This window comes from Manis javanica, chromosome 17, assembly GCF_040802235.1.
Source record: "Manis javanica isolate MJ-LG chromosome 17, MJ_LKY, whole genome shotgun sequence".
In the NCBI taxonomy this organism is placed as follows: Eukaryota; Metazoa; Chordata; class Mammalia; order Pholidota; family Manidae; genus Manis; species Manis javanica.
The window spans coordinates 5,412,569-5,430,270 of NC_133172.1; the positions used below are offsets into that span (position 1 = coordinate 5,412,569).

At 50.4% G+C, this 17,702-nt stretch overlaps 1 protein-coding gene across 10 annotated transcripts; it reads left to right on the forward strand.

The window, feature by feature from the left end:
- The first annotated feature begins 1,841 nt into the window (after positions 1 to 1,841).
- KLK13 (kallikrein related peptidase 13) lies at positions 1,842 to 17,470 on the forward strand. 10 transcript variants are annotated; one of them, XM_073225447.1, is made up of 8 exons: positions 1,944 to 2,126; positions 7,152 to 7,237; positions 10,155 to 10,344; positions 10,571 to 10,839; positions 12,022 to 12,158; positions 13,442 to 13,626; positions 14,780 to 14,831; positions 16,619 to 17,470. In XM_073225447.1, the coding sequence occupies exons 2-7, from the start codon at positions 7,186 to 7,188 to the stop codon at positions 14,823 to 14,825; spliced, it is 879 nt and encodes a 292-aa protein (XP_073081548.1). In that variant the 5' UTR covers positions 1,944 to 2,126; positions 7,152 to 7,185; the 3' UTR covers positions 14,826 to 14,831; positions 16,619 to 17,470. The 10 variants fall into 10 exon arrangements, with proteins under 10 accessions (XP_073081550.1, XP_073081547.1, XP_073081548.1 ...); XM_073225446.1 differs by having other exon boundaries at positions 1,943 to 2,126; positions 14,780 to 17,470; XM_073225450.1 differs by lacking the exon at positions 14,780 to 14,831 and having other exon boundaries at positions 1,945 to 2,130.
- The last annotated feature ends 232 nt before the right edge of the window (positions 17,471 to 17,702 follow it).

Sequence of the window (17,702 nt, forward strand, 5' to 3'; positions counted from 1 at the left end):
CGTTTTGTCCTCTGCGCCTTTCCAGGGGTGAGCGTCTTTCTTCCTTTGCTATTTAGTTTTATTTCAAGTCTTCACTTCTCTCTGCTTTACTCCTGGTAAGTAGGGAGGGGCGGCTGAGAGCTCAGATTTGGGCCTGTGAGTCCCCCGTCGCCTGGGTGACCCGGACAGACGACACTGCAGCTGCCAGGAGCCTGCCTGAACATCTCCCTGCTTCGGGATGCTTTCAGAATATAATCTCACTCCATCCCGTGCTCCGTGCCTCCCCCAAATCCTGGGGTGGTGGGGGCTAGCCCCCACGCTGTGCAGATCCAAGCGGACACAAGACCAGGTCACCCCGGCTGCAGGGGCGGGCGAGGGAGGCTTCCCTGTGCCAGAGCGCAGCAAGCGCCCGCCTCCTCCCTCTGCACCGTCCTGCCCTCAGCCGCCTGCAAGGCCGCGGCTACCCCCACTCCCCTCGCTCTGATGCATTCCTCCCTTCGCTACACTCTTCACCTTGCTGAGAATTCTTTCTGGATCAGAGCCGAGGACCCTCTCCGCTGCAGGTGAAGGTTTCCCCTGGTGCACAGTGAGTCCTCGCAGGCGCAGCTGCCCGGCAACAACTCCACCGAACGCTGTCCGTCATCGGCGCTGCACTTTGCCCATCCAGTGTACTGTTCTGACTTCTCACCTGTGCTGCTGTCCAATATGGCAGCCCCTCGCCCCTGTGGTCAGCTAACTTTTAAATTAGAGTCCGCTAAATCGAATACAAGATGAAATTTCAGTCCTAGTCCCATTCAACCACAGGGCTGGTGCTCCGGAGCCCCGGGGCAGGCGGCTGCCACACCTGGGCAGCACAAGAACAATAGGATGTTTGCATCATCACAGGAAGTTGTGCGGGGTAGCACCACTCTGTCCGTGCCTTCGCTTCTCACAGTGTGGTCCAGGCTACAGCAGCCTGGGGGTCACCTGGGACTTACTAGGATTCAGTCTTGGACCTGCCCTGGGCCGACTGAACCAGAAACTGCATTTTCACAGGATTGGGTGGTGGGAGGGGGAACGGACTCAATGGATATTAAAATTTGAGAAGCATGACTCCGCAGTATACATCTGTTTAATGACCCAGTCCTCCAATGGTGGACAGCCAGGTTTCCTCCATTCCCTAGGCAATGCACCAGGGACTGTTTGGGGGTATGCAAAGGCCTATTCTTAACCACTTTTGCCAAATACAGGCAAGCTTTTGTTCAGAAAAGGATTCCTATCTCCCCACACCCTCAACAATGCCTGTAGTTCCTTCATCCATTCAGCAAACATTCCATGAGTGAATTCCATTATGGGGCAAATACTCTTCTAGGAACAAAACAGATAAACACCTCTGCGCTCAGGGAATTCACTTCTAGCAGAGAGTCAGACAGGAAACAAACGTATAAAGCAAAGTATGACAGATGGGGGTAGGAGTGCCTTGGAGCAAAGTAGAGCAGAAGGGGATAGAGAATGTCAGAGGAGGGTTACAATTTTAAGTGGGTGGTTGTACAATGACGGGTTAACTCAGCAGGCGTGCGCTGTCTATTACAAAGAAAGATTTGGCCCTTGCTGGCTTCTGGGAGGAAACTTCTAATCCCTTGGAATATTCTGTCTGATAACAGTGTCTTTGTTTACCTGGGGCCTTGGGTCATGCCAGAGTCTATCCTAATGAGGTGATTTATGGTGTGGATTTAGGGCATGTATCAATTTGACCTCTGGAAGGGATGGAGAATAAGATCAGCCAGGCAGGAAGACAGCCAACTGCCTATTTATTTGACTGCCTGCCGCCAATAAAAAACCTACATACAAAGGCGCAGGTGAATTTCACTGGTGAGCAATGCTCTGTACATGTCGTCACGCACTGTTGCTGGGGAAAGTCAGCCTCATCTGTATAACCCCACTGGGAGAGACAGCTGGAAGCCTGTGTGCCTGGTCCGTCTCTCCTGGACCCCGCTGTATGCGCCCTTTTATTTCTCTGTAATAAACCAAAACCGTGAGCATAGCTTGTCTGAATTCCGAGTCCTCCCAAGATTCACTGAAACTGCCTTGGCAATTCTCAACGACAGCTGTCATGGAAGCCTTCGTGGAGAGGATGAGAACAATGGAAGAAACCAGCCGGGCATCTGGTTTGTAAGAGGTCTTCTGTAGCGGGGACAACAGGCATTAAGGTTCTAAGATGGGAGTGTGCCTGGCATAAGAGGGGCTGCAAAAGGGCAGAGGGTAAGTGATGTCAAGGGACTGCTGGGACCAGGGAGTCAGAGCCTTGTAGGTCACCACAAGGAAACGTGGCTCCCGCTCTGAGTGAGGCAGGAGGCACTACAGGGTTTGGAGAGGAGGAAGGAACTGCCCTGATTTACATTTTCTTAAAAGGTCACACTGGCCACTCTGTGGAAAACAGAGTGTAGGTGGATGAGGACAGAAACAGGGAGACCCGATAGGACACTTGCAATAATCTGGGAAAGAGATGATGGCAGCTGGGGAGGACCACGGGGGGCCAGGATGGAAGGTATTGAGAAATGGTTGGATTTAGGATCTTTTTTGAAGGTAGAGCTGACAGCGTTTGGTAACAAAATAGATGTGTGGTGTGAGAAAAGGAATTCAAGGGCAAGACTAAGGTTTCAGCTAAGAAATGGAAGGATGGAGAAGGCCAAGACTGCGAGGGGATCCTGGTTGGAATGTACGAGGGGTGAGGGGCCGGATTTGGTTTTCAACAAGTAGTTAGAAGGTTGAACAGGCAGTTGGATGGTAAGAGTTCAAGAGCAAGGTCTGGCTGGAGACACAACTTTGGGAGCTCTCAGAGTGTAGATAGTTTTTAAAGCCACGAGACCAGATGAGATCACGGAGGGAGTGAGTGTAGACCAGAGAAGAGGGCCGAGTGCCGAGCTCCGGGGTGCTCCACCATGTAGCCAGAGAGCGGGGAGGAGAAACCTGCAGGGGATGGGGAGCAGCCCGTGAGCGGTGAGTCAGGAGGAAGACAGGAGGGTGTAGTGGCCTAGAAGCCGACGACAGAAACTTTCTGGAGGAACAGGGAGCCATCCACTCGTTAAAAGCGGCTGCTAATTCAAGTAAGGTGAACCCAGAAGAGCGGGCCACTGGGCTCCTCAACGTGGAGGTTACTGGTGCCTTTAACAGGGGTTTGTCGGTGGAGCGGTGGGGCAGGAAGCCTGCCCCGAGGGGGCTAGAGAGAGAACAAGAGAGGAGTTAAAGATAATGGGGTGTAGCCAACTTTTTAAAGAACTGCCATCAAGGGGAGCAAAAATCGGGCCAGGCGCTGAAGAGCATGAAGGTTGAGAGGGTTTTTTTTTAAATTCTTTTAATGGAGTATAGGGGAAATTGTAGCGGGGTTGTCTGTATGTAATGGGACTGCTCATTGGGAAAGCAAAAGAATTAATGATGTAGGCAACACAGCAGAGAACTGCTGGCTGGAACAGTGTCCTCAAGGAGGCTGGAGGGGACGGGACACCAGGCACACATGGAGGGGTCTGTCTTAGATGGAGGCACAGACGTTTCATCTGTAGAAATGGGAGAGGAGGCAGAGGATGTGGGCACAGACGCAGGTAGGTGGCAAGACTGACCTTTCCAGGTTTTGCTATTCTGAGGGGTGAAAAGCGGTATGTCGTTGCTGCATGGGAAAGATGATGACGGACTGGCAGTCTTACTAACATGGACGCAGCTCTAAATAAGAAGTCACGTTCTCAACTCCTTCTGCATCTTTCTCTGCATGAGCAGGACGCTGGTTTCTCCCAGGCATATCTCTCCATTTCTGTCTCTGCGTGTCCTCCGTGGCTCTACCACCCACCCTGTCTTTCTCTCTCTGTTTATGTATCTCTCTGTGCGATGCTCTGTCTCCCCCTCCCTTCACGTTTGCTCTGGGGCCTCTGCTTGGGGCCTGGGTGTGGGACCAACTTTCTCATCCCAGCCTGCACTTCCAACCAGAACTTCCAGTTACTGCTTGACAAAGAGCCCCATTTTGAAGCCAAGTCAGGGTGGGGCCTCCTGGAACCTGAGGTTGCCTCCAGCTCCAGCTTTACTTCTTTAACAAGCACACCTGTGGCCTTTGGTCCGTGTCAAGCCCTTGTCTAAGCACCTTCAAGCATTAACTCATGTCATCTCCTCTATGAGGTAGGCGCCATCGACAGTGCCACTGCACAAGTGGGGACACCGAGGTACAGCGTGGCCAACTCACTGGAACTCACGCCACCTGAACTCAGGCAGTCTAGCTCCAGAGTATCAGCTCTGAACCACAAGGAACACTGCCTCTTTTTCCAGTCCTTTCTTCGTCTTTCTCCATTCCTGCTCTCTCGGAGGAGGGAGACGGCCATCTACGGGAGCGCACGTAGATTTGGTCTGGTTGGTGTGTGACTTTCAGCAACTCACTGACCTCCCTGGGCTCCAGCTGCCTTACTGACCAAGTGAGGGGGCGGAAGGCGCGCCCAGCCCTCGGCGGTCCGTGACCTCACTTCAGCGAGAGTCAGCCAACCTAAGTCCTAGCCAATGATGAGCCCTTATAGCAGCACCGACCTGGTAGTCACCCCTCAGCCAAAGGGGTGCCAATGCCAAAGCCCCCAACCCCAGATTCCATCCTTTCCCAAGAGAGAAAGGCTTTTCTGGAAGTGTGGAGCCAGGACACAAGAAGGCACAGGTACCCTGACTTCCCGCACGAGCCTGTCACCTCATTTAACCTGGTATCCTCCCTCCTGCCACCCGACCTGAACCCAGCTCAGAAAGAGTGAACCTGTATCCACTCCGGGTCCAACCCTGCGTGGGTGTGTGTGGGGAATTCCAAGGCGGGGAAGGACGGCGGCCTTTCTGTCACCTTGAGAGGGGCTCTCAGCTATGACCCAGCCCACTCCCAGCAAAACCCTGCCCCACACAGACACTCAACCACACATCTAATCCTCATTATCAACGTCAACACAAAATACCAACTCAGCGGATTGCAACTCCTCCCCATCCAAATCCTCACTCTTGGCCCGTCTCCAGCCCCGACCCAACAGGACTCCATCAACAAACATATCTCCACGACCTGCCCACCTACAACTCAACCCCAACCCAACCCCAACTGCAGCCACACCCTCACCCAGGTCCGTTCTCCTCCCCAAACTCACTTGCAAGCTCGGTGCTGTCATCGGTCCTGTCCTAAACCACAAAGTGTTCTTTTCCCTGTAGGGAAGATTGTGAAAGACTGAGATGGGTCCACCGGACGTCTTCATGGAAAACTAGATGCTATCGGATTTTATGGGGTCTCTGCCTCTTTTATTGTTTTTGAGCTACTTTACAACTCTGTAAATTATAGTTATCTGAGAGCAATGCAAATAATTCTTGTCCATAACTCTGCAAATGAGTTTTGTCAGGTGGAAGACAATGAATTTCCCTCCTCCCTTGCAGAATAACCCCGGTTTCCATCTATTTCTGAATTTGCTTGTACATTCACATTGCCTACACCCATATGGTTCTTTGCGATATCTTACTGGCTCCGTCATTTATTAATGGATCAAAATAAGGTATTTGAGATATACTCGTTTTATATTGTAGGAATCATGGTTAGATCCTTCTTTGAAAACTATCTTTTAACTGGACCAGTTTTGAGGTGAATCCTCACTCCATCCATCTCAACCCCTTTTCCTTATTGTGACACCTCTGCTCCCCCTTTCCAAACTTCATCTCTCACCATCCCTGGCTTTCTTCCAAATTCTGACCCCACCCCAGTCCTCCCTAATCCCTAATCCTGCCCCCTCCACCCCCCAGGATTAATCCACTGCCCCACCCAGTCACAGTTCCAGGAGACACCTACTAGTTCCCCACCCACCACCTGTTCCTCCTTCCTCTTTCCCTTCACCCTGGACCCCCACCTCCGGGGCTGTCCAGGCCTCGCTTTTCCCTCCCCACCTCCACCACCATGGACTACCTCACTCCATCTGACCCTGTTCCTAAAAGTTCCCTGATCCTAAATATTGCTTTCTCAGGCCGATCCTTGCCCCCACCCAAGTCCACGGGCAGCTGACTTTCTGAGATTCCATTCTTGTGCCTGGTGGCTGGGGCAGGGGTGGGAAGGGGCACGGGTACAGTTGAATGTATTTGAGCATCTCTGTGTTTTTTCAGAAGAAGGGCTGAAGATGGAGTTGGTGCTGGAGAGGAGATAGAAACTAGAATTTGGATACGTTGGGTTTAATGTTGAGATAAACTTGAGATAGGCTGTTGGTAGGGTTGTGGCCCAGAAGGGGCATGGTGAACATTACGAAGATGGGAATAGGGTGGAAAATGGCCATCTGGGGACTGATATGTATATATATTAAGGATATGCATGCAGGTTGGAGAGATTAGAAAATGGGATGGGAAATGGGTTGATGTTAGGAAGGGTCCTGAGGATTTAGGGTGGATTTGGGTAAGGAAATGGGCTTTCCCATTCCCTCTAGGTGGGTCTTGTGCCTGAAGGTTCACAGTGGGTTCAGCTCAGGCTTGGGTGGGGCCAGATCTGGGTCCCAGCTTGTCCTGGAAGCTCCACCCCAAGCGGAAGGCCAAGCCCAGGCTAGGGGGTGACTGGCGACAGCCCGCTGAACCACTGGGGGTGGAGAGGGGGAGGCCAGCATCAGGGAAATAGCTGAAGGCGCTGGGGGAGGGAGTTCAGGGGTTAAAAGCCATGGGTCGGGTCTGAAGTTGGAGGCAGCTGGCGGCAGCAGACGCTCTTCACCAGGGCCCCTCACCCAGGTAGGGTCCCAGGGGACCGGAACACAGGGAGGGAGGGGGAGATGTGGGGAACAGGAGACAGAGAATAGCAGAGTCAGGGAGATGGAGAGGGAAGCCCCGAGCTCGGTTATAGAGACAGAAGCCTGCAGAGGCGGAGAGAAGTGAAGCACACTTGAAGGCAGGCGTCCGGACCTCGTCTAAAAGAGTGAAAGGGCATCGAGGGAGAGTGGGAGGGTGCACCGAGGACCAGCCCAGGGGTGGAGGGGCGGCCACCTGGGGTGAGGGGCATCAGGCTGGTGCCCTAGGTGGGTGCACGCCACCCCTGCCACCTCGGATGGAATCTAGGGAAGGTTTGCAGCTTGCAGGGTCAAAGTTCTCAGTGAAGAGAGGATATTCAAAATTGGGAAGTGCAGCAGCGCAGATGGGGGTTCCCGCCAGCCCTTAACCCCACTTCAACTTCTCAGGCCCCGCCTGCCCTGCTCCCCATCCGGAAGCGCCATGTGGCCCCTGGCCGCTGTGATCGCCTTCCTGACGGTGGCCCTGTCAGGCGGTAAGAATGCGCGGGGGTGGAGGCGGGGTGACCACTCGGAACAATGGTGGGAGGGGCTGGGTGGGCGTGTGTACCCCGGGCTCCGCCCACGTGAGCGCGCCCTCCTTGTCCCCGAAAGTCCTGGTTTCCCGGAGAGGTTTGGACGTTCTCCCCACTGACCCCAAACCCCCGCTGGGGCATCTCGGCAACGACTGGCCCACCTCCTCGAAAGTCTTCTAGGTCGGTTCCTGATCGCCCTGCTCTGCACGGAAAGCCCACCGATGGCCCGTACCCCGCAGCAGCCCCTCCCACATCCCAGGCCAGCAGGCAAACACCTGCTCACACGCTGAGGCCGTCGCTCAGAGCGAGCAACTTCACTTCTGTGCCTCGGCATTTTCACGTCTGTCCAATGGGAACATATCAGCCCTCACCCCAAAGGCTTATTGTGAATATTAAAATGAGTTAAAAGCATCAAGTGCCGAGTGCCAGTTAGAAGGCACTGGGAAGCTAGCTATTACTTTATAGTAGTGTTCTCGCCTCATTCTAAGCCTCCAGAGCCTTCTATTTTGTTCTTTCTTCCATCCTTGGGATGGCCCCCCAAAACCTGATTCCACCCAGAGTTGGTCCCTATAGTTCCTTGTCCTCACTTCGAAGTCCCTTTTTGCAGGCAAATTCTCTGGAGATCCCATTCATTCAACCAACGGCTGTTGAGCGCCAGGCACTGCACAGGCACAGTTCCTGCATGCATGCAGCACCCAGAGCCTAGCGGGGAAGGATGCAGGCATTATTCAAACAATTACCCCAATCATTAGTTAATAATTAGTTGCAACTATGAGGTAAGGCCCAGCTAGGATCCTAGAGATGTAAGGGTGGCTGCTGGTCTGGAAGGCCCCCCTTAAGGACTTGACCCAGAGCTGAGACCGGAATGAAGGAGGGGTCTGCCAGCTTGGCACCACCCTTGGCCTGGAGGTAGGGTGGCTGCTCTCCTTGGGGCGGCACTCCCAGGACTCAAGTCCCAGGACTCCAAGCCCCTCCTGGGTGCCGCGCCCTGGGCTCGGAGCTCCACAAGCATCATCTTGTGGATCCTCCACAGCCTTACGAGGTAGGTGCACTATAATTACTCCAGTTTCACAGCTGGAAAACCCAAGACTCCTGAGACAGCTGGGTCCTGCCCCACGGACCCCGGGGATGCCTGAGTCAGGACCCTAATCCATGTTGCCTGCCCTTTCCCCCACATTCCTGGGCCTTCGAGTCTATGGCAGAGCATCTTCTTTATTTTAGACTTAATGGAATGGTTAGAGTAGTTTTTCTTTTTCTTTCCCTTTTCTTTTTTCCCTTAAAGCATAAAAGTGTAGTTTATAACACTATCCTAAATGGAAAATAGCATCCTTTGCTATAAATATGAAATAGATGAAAAATTAGTCCTTCACAATGAAACAGAAACTGTGTTTATTGGATTGGACCACCTGAAATTGCCAATGGTTGACCCCTTTTGACTACCACGAAAACAGTGATCGCAATTCGATGTTTCTTACGCCTCATGTCTGTACCATCTCAAATGACCTTGTGCCCACCAGTGATGCCTGTCCCCAATTTTGAGAACCACTGAGCTAATTCCACCACTTATGTAGATGGAGAAGCTGACCCAGGAGAGCGAGGAGACTCTCTGGCCACCATGCTGGGGACCTCCTGTTGCAGCTAATAATTAATAGTAACAGTCCCCACTTACCGGGCACTTGCTCTCTGCGTGTCTTAGATGTAGGATCTTCTTGAATCCCACGACTGCCTAATGAGAGACGAGCTATTATTTTTCCTCCTTTACAGCTGAGAACACTGAGGCTAGCGACTTGTACAGGGTCACCCAGGTGGGAAATGGCCCATTCAGGACTGGACTTTCTCTCCCATTGTTGACCTCTGTACCTGCAATGCCAGACACTGCAGTAGGTCCTGACAATGACTAGTGATTGTGGCTCTGGTGACATGGTGAGGTAATGGAACGTCACCACACCATCCTATAGCTGGGACGGGCTGTAGACCAGGCAGCCAGAGATCAGGGATGGCCTCTGAGGAGGTGACATTTGAGCTGAGCTCAACTCTCAGAGCCAAGAAGGACCCAGACATGTGGCCTTAGATTCGGAGTGTCACTGAGTAAAATAGTTCATATATATGATGTCCTGTCTCGGCACCGTTCAGTGTGGCAGCCGAGGGCTGAATGGGGCTATTGAGCATTTCATATGTGAGTGCTGTGATTGAAGAACTAAATGTTTTATTTCATTTTAATTAATTTAAATAGCCACTTGCGAATATTATATGGAACGGCACAGGTCTAAAAAAGAACTGTCCAGAAAGGAAGCAGCCAGTACAGAGGATCAGGTGTGTTTGGAGAGCAGGCCTATGAATCGAACAGTGAGTAAAGAGGAGACAGGAGGGAGATGGGGCCAAAGAGGTCAGCAAGGGTCGGATGATGCAGAATCCTGTGGACTCTGAATTTCGGAGTGGTTAGCCGAGAGATGGTACTTAAAGCCGTAGAGGCACCCAGGAAATACGTGCCGTAGGGTGGATGGACGGGTATTGCCCAGGCAGGTCCGTAGGTCAGTCGGGCTTCTGCCTCCTGAAATCCATCCCCCAGTGGAAGGAGAGAAAATGCAGGTGGAGAGAAAGCCAGGCTTCCGCATAGCTTCAGATGCTCCCTCCTGCCACGAGCTCTTCTTTGAAACCCTCCTGTTTGGCACTTCTACAAAAAAGGACGTTTGCCTCTTTGCCCTAACTCAACTCCTCTACATGGAAAATGGCAACTCCCGGAGGTCAACACATCAAGTCATCAGTTCCTCGTCGCCATGACAAAAATTCTGACCCTCTCCCCAAGTCCTGGGACCACAACTCCAGGTGCCCTTCTCCGTCTGGACCCCAGTTCTCTAACATGGTTCTTCTTCCCCAGGCGTCTCTCAGGAGTATCCCAAGATCCTCAATGGCACCAATGGGACCCACGGGTCTCTCTCAGGGGGCTACACCTGCCTCCCCCACTCTCAGCCCTGGCAGGCAGCTTTACTGGTGCACGGGCGGCTGCTCTGTGGGGGTGTCCTGGTCCACCCCAAGTGGGTCCTTACCGCAGCACACTGTCTGAAGGAGTATGTGGGGGCCAGGGGAGCACAGGGCTGAGGATGGGACTGGGGTGGTGGGTGGAGCTAGGGGGCTGGGGGTGGCAGTGGAGTCCAAGCAGAGGATTTGGATGGGATTGGAGTTGCGGACATGGACGATGTTTGGAGATGAGGAAGGTGGGGTGGGGAAGGGGCTGGGGCTGGGGTGGTGAGGGGCTCATACTCTTCTCTAACCACCCCCTTCCTACACCCACAGTGGGTACCGAGTTTACCTGGGCAAGCATGCCCTGGGGCGTGTGGAGGCCGGCGAGCAGGTGAGGAAGGTGGTCCGCTCCATCCCCCACCCTCACTACCAGGTCAGCCCCACCCACCAGAACCACGAGCACGACATCATGCTCCTGGGGCTGCAGTCGCCCGTCCGGCTCGGGGGCCGCATTCGCGTCCTGCCGCTCTCCCACGAGGACCGCCTGCCCCCTGGCACCTGCTGCCGAGTGTCCGGCTGGGGCACCACCACCAGCCCCCAGGGTAGGCACCTGCTCGGGCCCCCGAGGTCTCAGGGTGGCCAGGAAAATGGGGACGGAGCTGGGAGGGAAGATCAGGGGAAGATTCCTTTAGAGATAAAAATGGAAATTAAATGTATATGTAGTTACGTATAATATCTAACATATACAATCTATAGAGTTATTGTCCTTTTATAAATATAAATTTATAAATATATAGTTATATATATTCTATGTCAGTGTGTATAAATGTATTAAGTTAAATATTGTTATCAATTATATAATGTAGTTATATTAGTTATATCTTTTATATAAATACATGAATATAAATTTATAGTTATATGATGCCATGTATCTCCTTTATATGAAACTGTATAACCTCATATAAAGTTATGTTATGTATTTATAGATCACATAGTTATTATATCCTTTATATAAATGTATATAAATTTATAAGTCTAAAGTTATATATGATATATAATGCTATTGATCATGTAGTTCTATATACCTTATATAAATTTGTAAATATATATAATAGATACTATATATGTGTATGGTATATTTATGTAAATATATACCTATATATAAATATGCAAGTCATATAAATTAAATTTATTTTCTAAATTATAAACTGTATATGCATTTAAGTATATTTGTATATAAATAATATACTTTTTATGGAGATGATACATAAATATATGTAAATAAATATATAACATAAAATAGATTTCATCTCTCGATAGGTATAAATTTATTAAATATGATCAAACATAGCTATGTCTTTTGTGTGTAAATTGCATGTAATGTATAAAGTCAGTCTCAGCAGCAAGAGCCCTTTGCATCCCTGGCAGCCCCCCGCTCTCTCCTGGTCGGTGCTGGGCTTCCCCCCCAGTGTGCCCGTCCCCATGCAGTCCCCATGCCCTGCCCTCTCCACCTCTCCTCCGCCTCACGTTTTCCCCATTTCCCACCCCCTCACCATCTGTCCCTCCCCGTCCCTCCCCACCCTTCTCCTGTCCCTCACCATCTCTCTCTCTCCCATCTTTCCTCACACGTCTCCCTATTTCTTGCCACCCTTCCATCTCTTCGTCTTCCTCACCCCAACTCTGTTTTCTGCCAACTCCCTGTGCCCCTGGCTCTCCGGTTTAACTCCCACCCCACAGCCTGTCCAGGACAGACACCCTCAGAATGGTCTCTCTCTCCTCCCCAGTGAGTTACCCCCAAGCCTTGCAATGCGCCAACATCCAGCTCCGCTCTGAGGAGGAGTGTCGTCGCATCTACCCGGGAAGGATCACGCCCAACATGCTGTGTGCGGGCACAGAGGAGGGCGGCAAGGACTCCTGCGAGGTGAGGCCTGGGGCGCGGGTGGGTTGCCATGGGCCGGGATGGGGCACCGGAGGGCGTGGGCACAGAGGCTGGTGCGTCCGGCCCTGGGGGAACCAGCCTTTGTAAGGTAAGAGGTCTCCTCGCATAAAGAGTCAAGATGAAAAGATGGCACCCATGGCTGGCAAATAGAATTCATCTGAAGTCCCAGCTTGACTGACAGTAGCTGCCCAGTCCCTTGTGTTGACACGCATGAAGGCTGGGATCCTTTGGTTGCAAATGACAGAAATCCCACTCAAACCAGATTTAGCAAAACTGGTTTTGTAACTGAAAAGTCCAGGGGTGGCTTGCTTCGGGCACAGATGGAACCACGTGCGCAGATGACGTGTTCAGGACCCTGTGTCTGGCTAGCTCTCCGCTCTTCCGCTTCTGTTCAGCTTCACTCTCAACGAAGCTCTTTCCAGCCAGTAGCCCCAGTGGCCCCAGCAGCTATGGGATTCCAGCCCACCCTCGAAGCAACCCTAGTGGAAAGAGGGAACAGAAACATCTCGAGCATGAGTCTCACGAAGCTGACTTAAGTCATATGTCCTGAGCCAGCACTCTGGCCAGACCTGTGGGATTCTCGGTGGGACCGGGTCTGAGTCACACGACTCCCTGTGGGGGCTGGGAAGGGGCGAGGGCAAGCAGCATGGACTGGGAGCAGGGGAGGGGTTATTCCCCAGGTGGGACCATCAGGAGGCTGTTACCAAAATAAGGGGAAATGGATACTACATGGGCCAACAATACCCTGTGTCTAATAGAGGAGGCTCCTTAGATTGGGTTCGTTCAGTGGGGAACAGTATGATAATGAATTAATGATGTGTGCCTCGATCAATTAGTCATGACTGCATTGCACCCCGGGGAGAGGTGGCAGGACATGTGTGTTGCAAACTCTATCCAGATGTGCATGGTTAATCCAGTAGTAAGGTGGCACTAAGCAGCCACGAAACCAAATAGGGTTGGGGGCCCGGGGTGCAAGGTGAGATTCGGTACCAGGGAACCAAAAATGGATATATGAGGTAAGCTGTCACCACTTTAATGAAACGGAGAAACAGAAAAATAGGGAGAGACAGAAGTCTCTTACTCTTGGCCTCGATGTCCATCTATCTCTGTCTCCCTCTCTGTCCCTCTGTCCCCCGCTGTCTTCCTCTGATTCTTCATCTCTGCCTCCATGCATGTCTCTCTCCATCTTTCTCTCCCCACACATTCCCATTTCTGCCTTTGTTTGACTCCAGCAAGAGCCCCACCTCTCTCTCTCCCCAACTCAGGGCGATTCCGGAGGCCCCCTGACCTGTAACGGGACGCTCCATGGCATCATCTCCTGGGGGGACTTACCATGCGGGCAGCCCGACCGGCCTGGCGTCTACACTCGAGTCTCTCGATATGTTTCATGGATCCAAGAAACAATCCGAAAATACACAACCCAGAAGCAGAAATGGACGAAAGGCCCACAGTAAGAGGGGGGCTACCTTACCAGCCCCCATCCTCCCACTGTCGTCTGCTTTGCCCAGGCACTCCCGAGGGGTTCCGCTTGACCTGGTGATCTACGTTCACAAGATACCCAACCCCAGCTGACATTCCCGTGTTTCAAAAGCGTTCAGTCACTGCCTGCATCCCCATCACCCAGAGGTTACATCCCTGAAACATGCCAGCCCCCCGTATGACCCAGACAACATTCCAGGTCTCCCAAGTGTGTAAACACAACCCAGGTTTCCATCTGAATGTTCTATCTGTGGAATGCTCTTAAATACTCCCATCAGCTCTTCTCAACAATAGCCTACATACTGTGAAGGGACCTTCCTTGACAACATCCTATACCCATCCAAATATGTATCCATTGCCAATATTCTAGAGCCTTCTGTGTTTTGTACTCAAGGTTCTAGACTGCTGTGATATTTCACTCTGAAAATATTCTCTTGTGTTGAGAATCTTCTGCCCTGACAATATTCTGTGCATATCTGAATGATTCATCACAGTGAATATTGTATCCTTATAATGGTTCATTTTCACAGAGTTCTGCATTTCCCAATGTCCCATCCCTACTCGCCTCCCACATTCTGCCAATATCTGGTTTCTGCCAGTGTTCCCTGTCTCGGAATCCCCATGTCCACTAAAGATGAATAGCACTGTAGACTCTAGAGTGATGTGGTTCAGTATCTCAAGGTGCTTCCATGCCTGGACCTGTTGTCCATCAAATAGCTGCCCTTTTATCTCATCTCCTCCGTGAAGATCCTTGTTTTATACCCTTGTGTTTATTACCTTTGCCCATGACCCCAGAAATGCAGTGGTTAAATGCTCAAGCCACTAGAGTCCCTGCTTTGAACAAGTCAAAAAGCCCATCCCCTCTCTATTTTCTCATTTGTAAAATAGGGCTCTTCATTTTTCCTCATAGCATTGTTATGAGAATAAATGTGAAGCGCTTACCACTACTATTATTTGCATGGTTCCCTATAAGATATTACCTTATGATGTCAGTAACAACCCCTTAAAATTTGCAGTGTCCAAAAAGTATCGCATTCAAGTATTTCTCTCAGACGTCACTCAGTGCTGACAATGTGCAGGCACTCTCCTGGGCATTGGTAAATATGATCTTGTTTATTCAACAGATATTGGTACCCATCACAAGCCAGGCACTGTTGCAGACACAGGTGATACACAGTGAGTCAAACAGACAAAAACTTCTGCCATTGTAGGGCTTCCACTCTTTGTGGGGCGAGACTATTAAAAAAGATGAATAGATAATTAGATTGCCAAGCAACAATTCTGAGCCATGGCCAAAAATGAAGCAGAGATGAAGGACAGGGAATGTTGAGTTGGGGGCCGAGGGGGAGTTGCTATTTTAAACAGGATGGTCTGGGAAGATGGGAGATGGTGACTTTTAAAGAAAGACTGAAAAGGATGGAGGGAGAGAGCTTGGGTGCCCATCTGGGGAGCAGCACCCCACGAGGAGAATGCAGCAAGTGCAAAGGGTCTGAGGCAGGAGCCTGCCTGGTGTGTCTGAAGATCGGTGAGGAGGGTGAAGAGGTTGGTGTGGAATTGACCACAGTAGCCCAGGGAGGAGGTGATGGCTCTTGGATTGGGGTGATAGCCTCCTCGGAGGAGTTAAGAGGTCAGATTTGCATCTCTTTGAAGGGATTTTCATTGTGGGACAGCGTCTGCTGACAACAGATGGAGAGTGTAGAGAGAAAGGAATCAAGGGTGATTCCAACCAGTGCTTTGGCCTGAGCAGCCAGAAGGATGTGGCTGCCATTTACTAAAATGGGGGGAAACTTTGGCAGGAACAAGTGTGCAGGGAAGTTTAGAGTTTTTCTTTTGAACTATTTTTTTAGTCAAGTGGCAATGAACTCTTCCTTAAGGGGATTTACAGAAAGTTAACAAATACACAAACTAAGTAGCTACAGATGGTGATATTTCTATGACAATAAATGTGGTCTGCAGAAGATGTAAACAGGGTGTGGTGTTAGAGAATTAGAGGGGAGGCTTTTTGAATAGAGTGGTCAGGGAGCACTTCTTGGAGGAGGTGGCATTTGGCCAATGCCCTAAAAGGTGAGCAAGAGCCACTGGGGCAAAGTCCCTGAGCTTAACCTATTCCAGGACCTTCACGAAGGCCAGTGTGAGTAGTGTTAATGAGTACTGGAGTCAGATTTGGCCGGAGCCAAATATACAGTATCTTTTTAGGCTGTGGTGCAAGGTTTGGTTTTTCTTCCATTGTGATGGACGGCACCAGAGGGGTGGTGAACAGGGAGGACACCATCATTCTGACTGCTGGGTGGGAGGTGAACACAAGGGGGTGGGGGAGTGGAAGTAGGGAGACCAGACTAGAGTGGGCTGCAGTGATGGGGGAGGTGGGCAGGTGATGGCTTGGGAGATGGAGGTGGTGGGACGAGAGACGGAAATGGTCTGGAGAGAGGGTTTTGCAACAGCATCCAAGCAATTTAGTGTTGTAGTTTGATTCTCATTATTTAGTCATGTTCTATAAAGTTGCCGTGAATACTGAATTAGCAAATGCTTGAACGGCTGCTCTTAGGGAAAATATTGCATCAGATTCCTGCCAGCTTCTGGTCACGTTTTCATCAACCAATCAGTACATAATCTTGTTTTATGTTTTTCTCTAAACACTCTTAATCTATATTGTTGACTCATTCCCACTGAGCTCACAGCCAGCAGCACTAAAACATGTCTGACAGAAGTTCATCTAAGATACATCTTCCCTGTAAGGCACATCACACCCTTTCACTTGGGAACACTAGCCAGCACTTCAGTGCTGCACTGGGGGACATTTTAAATGACAGCATCACCAAGAGAAAAACCTCAAAATATGCAAAACTGTGGCACTAAATAAACCAGGAAAAGGAAACTTGTTTGCCACATGAGAGCTGAATGAGAAGGCAGAAGAACATCCCTTGGGGTGACTCAGACTTTTATCACTTTATGCATGTCCACAGATGCCCCCACGCAAGGACCGGTTTTGGGGTTACCAATAGATTTCAGTGAGTAGGAGAATTAGCACATTTGGAATCTGTGATGAAGAGGACGAACTATGTACGTGCCGGTGAAGGACTGCCATCACCCCTGGGCCCTCTGGGGAGACTGTACTTCAGTGTTGAAAAGCACAGAAGGTAACATCTGAAGGATCTGGTTTTGAATCGAAAGATCTTTATCTTTTGGAGCCTCCATTTCCTCCTCTGGTTACCAACTGGACCCGCTTCTCAGGGCTATTGGGACGAGTGAGCGAAAGATTGGCATTTCAAGGCTTTGCCTGGAGCAGCTTCTCAACCAGTGGAAAAGCAACCTGATGTAGCAGCTGACAACGGAGCTTCTGAGGCCAGGCTGCCTGGGTGTGAATCCCAGCCCTGCCACTTATTTAACCCTGTGACTTACTCACCTCCTCCATGCCTCAGTTTCCCCACCACTTAAATGGGAATTACAATGGTACTTAACACCAAAGGGCTTCAAGACCTAAAGCAAAGGGCTAAACTGTAAAGTTAACAGAAGATAGTGGTAGTGAACATTTTTGTGACTTGAGGATGAGGAAGGACTGTTTAAAACTTCAGAAGGATGAATCAGAAGGCACAACTTGGTTAATCTGATTACATCAAAGTTAAGCATTTCTGTTCAACAAAATACAAGGTAAATCGATGGATGGGGGTATTTGCAACCTGTAGTATTAACCCAGGGTTGCATGTAGAATGTTAAAGGAGAAGAACAGGAGAATTGTGGATGAAGGAAGCAAAAAATCATATGAAAATGTGTATTTAAAGACTTATTAGTTATCTAATAAATGCAAGTACAAATAACATATTGCCTACTGTTTATTAGATGGATTAAAAATCTTTAAAGCTGAATAACGCAAGTATTGGTAGGGATGCAGATACATAGGAACTGCAAGGTGCAGTTATTTGGAAAGTGATTTGTCCCTCCTTGGTTGAATTAAGTATATGCACTCTAGGACCCTGTAGCTCCCCTCCTAGATGTCTGTCTAAGGGCAATGATTGTGCAGGTCACAAAGGGGCAGAAACAAGGTACCCA

Coding starts and splice junctions, on each gene's coding strand:
- KLK13 (XM_073225449.1), top strand. CDS start 1,849: ATGTCGTCACGCACTGTTGCTGGGGAAAGTCAGCCTCATCTGTATAAC. Junction 2,131..7,151: donor ACCAGCCGGGCATCTGGTTT/GTAAGAGGTCTT, acceptor TCAACTTCTCAG/GCCCCGCCTGCCCTGCTCCC. Junction 10,840..12,021: donor CACCACCACCAGCCCCCAGG/GTAGGCACCTGC, acceptor TCTCCTCCCCAG/TGAGTTACCCCCAAGCCTTG.